The sequence below is a fragment of the Brassica oleracea genome, chromosome C9 (genome assembly GCF_000695525.1).
Source record: "Brassica oleracea var. oleracea cultivar TO1000 chromosome C9, BOL, whole genome shotgun sequence".
Taxonomy (NCBI): domain Eukaryota; kingdom Viridiplantae; phylum Streptophyta; class Magnoliopsida; order Brassicales; family Brassicaceae; genus Brassica; species Brassica oleracea.
Window position 1 is genome coordinate 6,433,072 of NC_027756.1, and position 10,218 is coordinate 6,443,289.

General features: G+C 36.5%; 1 protein-coding gene across 1 annotated transcript; it reads right to left on the reverse strand.

Annotated features, from left to right (window-relative positions):
* Positions 1–7,697: 7,697 nt before the first annotated feature.
* LOC106317432 lies at positions 7,698–8,258 on the reverse strand. Its single transcript, XM_013755252.1, has one exon. It carries the CDS (start codon positions 8,181–8,183, stop codon positions 7,884–7,886), a length of 300 nt encoding a protein of 99 aa, XP_013610706.1. The 5' UTR covers positions 8,184–8,258; the 3' UTR covers positions 7,698–7,883.
* Between the last annotated feature and the right edge of the window lie 1,960 nt (positions 8,259–10,218).

Sequence of the window (10,218 nt, forward strand, 5' to 3'; positions counted from 1 at the left end):
ATCACAGATATCGACTAAATCCAACCTTGACTTCAAATTATCCTTCGTTTTACCTTGGATGTTAAGGACTGTGTTCATCAGATTATCGAAGAAGTTCTTCTCAATATGCATGACATCTAAATTATGCCGCAATAGATGACTCTCCCAATATGGTAGATCCCAGAAAATACTCTTTTTGTGCCAGTTATGTAGCTCTCCAACCGCATTGACTCGAATGTTTTCATGTCCACCTACATCTGGCGTCCTTTCTGCATCAAAATACCTAAACTGCTTCAACAAATGTTTCCCACTAACTTCCTCAGGTGGACCATCAAACACCTGCTTGTTCTTCGTAAACGAAGTCTTACTCCTGCGGTATGGATGATCAGGTGGTAGAAATCATCTGTGACAGTCAGACCAACACGTTTTCCTTCCGTTCTTTAGTTGGAAAGCATCTGTGTCATCTTGACAATATGGACATGATAGCTTCCCATGAATTGTCCATCCAGATAACATACCATATGTTGGAAAGTCACTTATTATCCACATAAGTACTGCCCGCATCTGAAAGTTTTCTTTGCACGAAACATCGTATGTCTCAAAACCATGCGCCCATAGTTGTTGCAACTCATATATCAGTGGTTGAAGAAACACATCTAGTGATCTTTTAGGATGATCTGGCCCGGGGACGAGAATTGAGAGAAACAAAAACTCTCGTCGCATGCACAAGCTCGGTCGTAAGTTTACAGTGTCACAATAACTGGCCATTGAGAATACTGTCTTCCATGCTTTCCAAATGGGCTGAAACCATCAGTAGATAATCCAAGATAAACATTTCTTCTCTCTTCCGCAAATTCTGGATATGTTGACTGGAAATGTTTCCAAGCCTTTGCATCTGAAGGATGTCTAATCTCACCATTTGTGGAATGCTCTGCATGCCATCTCATTGCTTTTGCTGTGCGCTCACACTGATACAACCTCTTCAATCTTTCTGTCAAAGGCAAATACCACATTCTTTTGAATGGGATCGGAACTCTTCCCCTCGTCTCCTGATAACGAGGTTTCCCACAAAATTTGCATACATTCCGTGTCTCATCCGCTCTCCAGTAGATCATGCAGTTGTCAATACATACATCTATCACTTCGTACGGTAGTTGAAGACCGGCAACAAGTTTCTAAACCTCGTAGTATGAACCAGGTGCAAGGTTATCCTCAAGTAGAATACCTTTGACAAAATCAGTAATCGCATTCATACATTCTTCAGCCAAATTATAGTCTGTCTTAATACCCATTAATCTAGTTGCAGATGATAAGACTGAATGACCATCTCTACAATTTTGATACAAAGGCTGTTTTCCTGCGTCCAACATGTCAAAAAATCTCATAGATTCTGGATTTGGTTCTTCCCCTCTATAATGATCATGTACCATCTGCTCAGTACCTACACCATAATCTATATCCGTTCTAGATTCTTCTAACGTAATATCAGGCTGAAGTTCACTAACAGGCCGAGGTTCGCTAGTACTACCATATTCATAACCAGTTTTCCCATGAAGGTACCAAACTTTATAATTACGTGAAAACCCTTTCATATACAAATGAGTCCAAATATCAAATTCTTTTATAACCTTATTATTATTGTAAGTAGAGCAGGAACATCTTAACATATCACTTTTTGCATCTGGTTGCTGTTGAACAAGCCTCATGAATTCTCCAATCCCTTGAACGTATTCTTTCGTAAGCAAATTGGTGTTCGGATCCAAATGAGGTTTATCCATCCACGAACGATAATAAACTTCTGAAGACATGATTTTCACGGAATTGTTATGACTAAAGAGAATGAAGAGAGAATGAAGTGTGAATTAGTTGAATGAGGAGGGGTTGTATTTATAGGAAATTGCTTACGGCCCTCCGACGACTTTCCGACGAAATTCCGACGGACTGCTTTGGCTATACAACGGTCATATATATTTGTCGGCAACGGTCACATGGTTCGTCGGAATAATCCGACGGAATACCGACGACTGTAACGGTTATATCTGTTAATCGGATTGTCGTCGGAAGTTCGTCAGTATATTCCGACGAATTTTTCGACGACTACAACGGTTACATGTTTTATCGGAATGTCGTCGAAAAGTCGTTGGAAAATTCCGACGAGCCATGTTTCGTCGGAATTCCGTCGAAAATGGCCGACGGAATTCCGACGACTTCAAATTTTTGGTTTTCATCGGAAATTGGTCGGCAATCCGTCACAAACGTCCGACGACATTGATGTCCGTCGGAATTCGGCGGGTTTTCTTGTAGTGGTTAGAGTTGATCAAGCGTATTTTATTATGGTTGACTTCAACATTAGAGTAGTAGAACTGCTCTGTAAACTTTCATGATGTAAGAGTAGGACCATGATCATGTAAAAGAGAGTACAAGGACCATAGAAACTTAAAATAAAATTGCCGATTAGAATTTGAAAAAGTCATTCCAAAATAAAAAATAGCAAAATAAAAAGTCAAGACACATTCATTGATCATTCAAAGCGTTACAGCAAGAACCTTAACGAACTCAGGGACTGAAAGCACACTATCATACCACTCAAGTTTGCCCCAACAATCTCCATCGCGTCTTTCTCAGCACAATATATGGTGTCACCTTGAAACAAGTGAGTACTACTATTTCTATTCCAGAAAACAATCGTCTTTCCACCACCATAACCAGTCAAATTTAACATAAGAACCACGACCAGCAAAAGGATTAGGCAGTTTAGGGCAAACCCTTCAAATCTATCCACCTATTCTCGTCGGTGTAATTACCATCTCAGAGCTCCGTATTTAGAGACAGAGTACAGAACATTATCTATCTTGCGGTAAGATTCCGAATACACGATACCACCCATCCTTGGATATTGTTGAACCCGGTCCCATCTACCCCGTGGAGCTTTCCGTCAATGACAAAAGTGTTACAGGCCAGGTCCAATCCACAGCAAGGGAGATCCCAAGGAACCATCTTGATGATGGTAGCTTCGTCCTAGTACATATATCTTTCGATCAAGGACCTCGGCAGAAAGTGACTCCAGCTCCACTGGCATGCTTGGAGCCTTACACCACGTGTTAGAAATGCAATCAAGAATCGAGACCCCTCCTCGTAGATGGGTGGCAATGTTGTATATATCGGAACCAACAGCCACAAGCCAGCCACAAGATCTGAATGAATCGAACCCACCACATCAGGATAATCATCATTAGGTTAACACTCTTTTTCTTTTCCTCGACCACAAGTTTTCATTATTTGAAAAAGGCCAATACAAATGATGCTACTGAGCCTAATCTCTCATCATGATAAAATGAAGCCCACTTACCATACTCACTCTATTGATCATAATGATGAGCAAAAAGAAGAGCCACGGGTCGAAGCAGTGTTGATAAACCACGGTTCGACAAGATCTTCCCTGCAACCGTTGAAACTGAAAACAAGCCCATCTTGTTGGGCTTTATTGCGCCACACAAAAGCCCGTCTCTAACATTCCACTGCAGCTTCGTATCTACCAAGTAAAATGGCATGCTCCTCGTCCATATGCTCCTTTCAATGTCCCCCTATTCGCATCTTCCTCGTCCATATGCTCCCTTCAGTGTCCCCCCATTCACACCTTCCTCGTCCAAACATTCCCCATCCAAGTAGAGACACTTACAGACCCAATCATCGGTAACACTCATTGGTACACTGGTCTCGTTTGCACGTAAACTTGAATGTATTTGCACTTATTTATCCGGTTCCCTCGGTTCTTGGGGATTCTCTGTAGTCTTGAAAGGTAAGAAAGTTGCATGGGATAATTAGGCTCTTAAGTCTTACCTATCCCTTTCTCAAGCTTCTACTACGTATATGACGACTGTGGTTCTTGCATTAAGAGGATCCAAGACCGTCCGCAACAATTATTAGCTTTGTGATCAAGAAAAACTTTTAGTATGCGTTTTGTTCTGCTCTTCAGTTTTGTTTTGCAAGTTCATTTACCAACAACAATACCAGTCGAGCAGCCATCATTTCATATGTAAGGCGCATTTCATATTTCACTGGTTCTTTTTCTTTTCACTATTTCATTATTTATGGAGCAAATGGAAGGAGGGCAAAAAAAAGTTAAAATTAGTTTTTATGTATCTATTTGGGGATGAACAAAATAGTTAAGCATATATATATAATAACACAGTTATAAGCATATATATAAACAATAAAAATAAAATAAAACACACAATAAATTAATCCACCATGTACATTTAAGCCCACTTAATTAGGTTGGTGATAATTTTCTATGATTTTCATGGTAATGAATCTTAGTTTTTGTGGGAAAGAAAACTTCATATTATTCCTATTCTCTTTTGCCAAAAAAAAATAATTTTCTACCATTACGTTTTAGTTTTTATTAAAAATTCTTCATTAGCCCCATTGGTCTGCTAACAAGTTCTGAGGACCGTTAACCAGACTCATCTTCACCAAAACCTAGCTTCTACCTTATCTCACTTTGCAATCTTATAAACAGTATCTGTAAGACCTAAACTAAAAGGCTAAGTACATAAAGACCATTTGGTACTTATTATATCATTTAACAAAAAAATCTATAATAACCTAGCTTCAAGCCACCCTTCAAACTTCTCAAGAGCTACACCTTTTATAATTCTCAAATATACTATGGTACAATGAAAGAAAAAAAATCCTTATAATAGTATAAGAACAGACTGTCTTTTGCCTCTATTCCATATGCCCTAAGGCCAATATAGCTTGTGAGTTGTGACCTCTATTCATTAATCAAGTATTAAACCAAATTTGGAAAATAAGTTAGTTGGCTCTTAGCTTTCAAATCAGCCTCAACCGTCAATTTAAAGATCTAGAGACCAGCATAATCTTTGGTCAGCCCCACCATCATGATTAAGAACAGAATATATATTGTTCTCGGACTTTAGCTTATTTTAATACTTGTCCAAAACATTATTTGATTTTTGTCCAAAGTGACACACGGCTATAACACTGATAGAAACCAGTAAAATGTAGTTGTCGAGTTGCCTAGATAAATCCACAATAATTCCTATCAAATTCAACATTTTTGAGCTAACAGATTCTTTTAGAACAAGCTGACGTTCTTCTTGCATAGTAAAAATAATATATGCTTTTTTGTTTCTTTAATAGTAAAAGTAAATTCTACAAAGTCCACTCATTTGTTAAAATGTATAAATTTTTTTCTTATTAACAGGAGATTTTTTACATTCTTGCTTCTCTTGAAACCTAATTTTATTTATATCAGAGACCTAACACAAAGCAGAAATATCAGGGTGTAACTGCTTGTTTATTTTGTTAAGAGTATGATTATATAATGGATTGTTCTTAGGGTGAGGTTCTTAGCGGAATATAAGAAACCGTCTCTTAATATTTAACTAAAAAAATTAAGAATCGGTTCTTAAATATCTTAGTTTTTTTAGCTAAAAGTTTTTTGAGTTAAGAGACGGTTTCTTATATTCCGCTAAGAAACCCACACACCCTAAGAACCCCCACTAATCATGCTCTAAGACAACTCCCGATTAATGGATCCACCATATAGTTTCCGCTTTAAGCTTACCTCGGACGTCTTTGTCAAATATGATTTACATGCTTCATTTAATATATTTTTTTTAATAAATGTAAAGTCCATGGTTGGTGAAAAGATACCGATGTTCGAATGTCGAAAAAGAAACTTCGTTTAACATCTGAGCTATATGGTAAAAATACGACCGATACGGATGTGTCGATATGGATGTGTGGGCGACTGATTCAGTTCGTATCAGTTATGAAATATCTGTTTTCCGGTGTAACTGCGGAATTGTCGGACCATTAATTATGTGTAATAAAAACCACGGAGCAAAAAAGTTAAAGAACCTTCCGACTTAATCATGCACTCTCTTGTTTACGAACAACATATATAAGGTCGGTGTTACTTGTGCATGGAAACGGAAGGCAAAATAATCAAAATTGGTGTGCACAGTCAATCATAATGTGGCAATATATGTCACTGTAGGAAGAAAACTATATTAGACAAACGAAGAAGGAGAGAATAAAGTAGCATAATTAACACAAAGCGGTTCGATATTAAAGTACAAGCGTGATGGATCACACATCACGGAAACACAACGAGGAATACATATAAACCCCAGAGAATACACGATGCACTCACAACGACATCTTACTGTCACAATTAAATGCCTAAAAAAGCCCTTGCATCTTATTTTGTCACACCAACATATAGCTAGTGACCGATTCCTGGACTGTTCCCGGGTTTGGTAGGCCGGAACGCATCCAAGGAATGATCTTCTGTCTCTAACTTGCTTGAAATATTCAAACCGCGATCACCAGTTTTCTTCGGGATACTAGAGATCCCCAAATATTTCAGAGGTCGAGCGTCAACGATCTGAGATTCTTGGATGAGAATCAGCACTACTAGTAGTAAAACCATGGTAGTCAAACTGCATTTAGCCATAGCAATAATAATTAGAGATAGTTATAATTTCTAGATTACACGAAATGAATAAAAAGGTTAGGAAATATATATGTATGAAGACTGTTCGGTAAGATTTGAATGTATGTATGAATGACTTCAACTCTGAGATGGCTATTTATGGAGAAGACAAATGACTAGTTGGACCATGCATGTGTACCTCCAACAAACAAAGACAATAAATTATTCATTTAAAATAATTAATATAAAGACACATGGAAAATAATTAGGAGTTTATTTATAAATTCCAATCTTCTGGGAAGATTCCTTCAGTGGAGCTCATATGCGAATTTGCAAGAATGGCATTGCTATAGAACATTAACGTATGAATATGCATGCCCAAAACAAAATATAAGAATTATAAAATGTTAAATGTATATGTTTCACAGAGTACCAGTGGTCTAGTGGTAGAATAGTACCCTACCATGGTACAGACCCGGGGGTTTGATTCTCGGCTGGTGCATTTTTTTTGCTTCGAAGTTTTTTCGAACATATAAATTTTATACTGTTGAATGCAAAAAAGCAAGTTTTGGTTGTGCGACTGTGGGCATATAGCCTTTAAAGTTTTTGTCTAAGACTGAATAAAATTATATGCTGACAAGTGAAAAGTGGTTGTTCTAGTCTCTTTGCCCTTTCTTACCAAATATATATATATTTGAAGGGCTTATGTATTTTCTTCACCAATCACCATTGAACAAACAATTGCCTTGAATATTTTTGTAGTTTTTAATAAACAAAAAAAGATGTTGAAAAAGTGTATTGTTCACCATTCCCATTACAACAAAGAAGAATCATTAGTTATCTTATTACATCATTTTCTATATCTATGTTGTACCATTTCAACTTCAACTAAACAGAGCATGAAAAGGGAAAATAATATTTCTTCTTATTGATTTTTAATGCACTATATAAACTATTTAGTTGTACTAGCTAATAGAATTCAATTAAGTCATTTTCCTTGTCCCTAATTAGGAAATCTTTAAACCTTCTTTTTGCATCACCAACCATTTTTAATCATTTTTAAAGAAAATCCCAAAGTGTAGTATAAGATATCTTCTTATAAATATTTAAATCTAAAAGATCTCAAAAGCTTTCTTCATGTGCTCTCAAATTCTACTTTTTCACATGGTGGCAAGTTGTAAGCAACTCACTACGAAGTGTCTGCTATATATTAACATGCAAACTCATGCAAGAAATTAAAGTTTGAAATGAATTAAACACAAATCGTACGTAGTTACTTTATTAATAAACTAGGGTAACTCTTGATCAACCAAACTTACAAATGACATATCATAACTACATACATACAATAAATTAAACTTACTTAATGCAGTAATATAAAATACATATTAATTTAGTAAAATCAACGAAGAAGTTTGCTTAACTATTAGAACATTTTCTACGCCTTAGGCCCATTGTTGACAACATATCCAGAGCCGAGACTATGTCCTGGTGTCATAGGCTTGAAGTCATCTTTAAACGCGTCGACTATTTCATTATTCTCCTTCAATTTATGACCAATACCCGGACTATTACCCGGATAAGTAGGCCCAAAATCATCGGTTCTACCGGCTGTGAAATGATGATCACGATCTGCACTGTCGGTTTCTCGCAACTGCCTTGCCTCAGTGTATGGTATTTTATAACATACCATCGAAATGAAGAGAATGGTAAGAACGATATAAATTGAGATTTTCATGTTAACCTTTTTCTGTGCGGGGTATTGGTTTCTATAGGGTTATGAGAGTCGAGAGAAGAGAGTTGAGACCACAAGACTTTGGGTTATATTTTAAGTTACTTTGAAAGAGAGATCGTTTTATAAGCGTAAGTGAGTGGAAGTTGAACAATGAGCACAGTGGTTTAATTTGGACCGTTCGTGTATCAATTTCCAAAATAATAGGAGAACTATAAAACAAAGGGATAATTTAGTAGTAAACATATGCTATAATCGACACTCTATGGACGGCATATAGCCAAGCTGAAAGAAGAATTTCAAATGGTCCATTGGTATATTTTAAGGTTGATATATAATATCAGGAACGTCTGTTCCGATCATCATGAAATATAAATCAACTTTACATTCATAATTTTAATGTTTAACTGTTTTATTTATTAGAAAAAATCAAAGATATATTTATACGACACAATCTAAGCGTGTAATTTTCAACAGAGGTTCTGTATCTCTCATAGTGCTCCATTGCTGAATATACCAAATCATACTTGTTAGTTTTTCCGGTGGGAATAAATAAAAGCTGGTGACGAATATGGTTAATGCTATTTAAGAATTTGACCATGGAGTAATACATTTTAAGAAGTTGAAACTCAGAGAGAGAAAATAGCAAATTTGTAATGGTAAGCATAAACGTGATTAGTTTTAAATGAAATATACTCTTTGTGTATTCAAAAATGATGTTATATATACTTTTTGTTGTACTTTACATTAATACTATAAGTTTCCAAAGGCTAATTAAGTTCCACAAAATCCGCCCTTCTCTAACCCTAGAAAGACACTGATGTTAGAAGGACCCTCTCCCATCTGGTCATCTCTGTGTATAGATAAAATCTACATATAATAGCAAACATGTTTTTTTTTAACTGCTGATATCATCTTTTCATTATAGGAAAAAAAAACAAAATCTAACGGTAAGGATGGCTCTGAAAATATAATGTAAGGGATAGAATTTTATTTAAAATGAAGGGTATGATGTCATGATTCACATTAGCTATCGACGCCTTCTTCGTACCTCCTCAAAAGCGTCCCTAAAACAAATTGCAGAACCGTCGTACCCTTTAAAAATTATATCTTTTCACATTCAACGTGTTTCAATGGAACCATCATCATCCTAAAAGTTGTATCTTTTCAGAAGAATATATATTGAAGAGATTTGTACAAGTTTTCAGATTTATGTATAACGAAGCCAACATTACGGACAATATCGATAGGCTACGGAAGCATCAGTGGTTTATCGAGTACATCGGATACTCTCTTTTTTCCAGTTAAAGGGATCCATGTATACTCCGGCGTTATATACTTTGGTGTCCGAGTTGTTCACAAACGGTATTCCATGTCTTTGTTCTAGACTCCGGAGATTGTGTCGCTGTTGAGAACGAGGTTGAGTTTCGTGGGGATGACAAGGTATGGATTTGGAAGTTCAGAATTTGAATCTCTTGTCTTGACTGTTGATTACGGAACTTGTGGAACTGTAATAGGTTCTGTAATACATTCGTGGAACTTTTTCGTTTCTGCAATCTTGGTTTTAAATAGTGTTATTGTCATGTTCATTGTTAAATATGCATGTAGGAGATGAGTAACTTTTGTATACTAATGTACATATCCATCGTGGGGTTTTGTAGCAGATTCAGTCATCTATATTGCAATTCTGTGAAGTAGATCAAAGTGTTGGGAGAAACATTGTGTAGCCAAAAGGGTTAGACTAATGTGTTTACAGTATACAAGTTAGAAACTTTGAGCTGCTCATGGTTTTTTGAAGACACAGACACACACACACCTTCCATTTGTGGCAGATGCTCCTTTCTTCCCCAAATTGCTTTGATCACTCTGTTTGAAGTGAAAATGAGAGAGAGACCTCTGCACAAGTTTAGAAGGGAAGAACAAGTGTTGGAGGGTTTTGCTTGAAATGTCCAGATTGTAGATACCATGGCAAGCCAACGGCAGCAAATACCATGGCACTTTTACAATCATGAAGTGCGCCAAAGTGTAGGAAATCACAGAT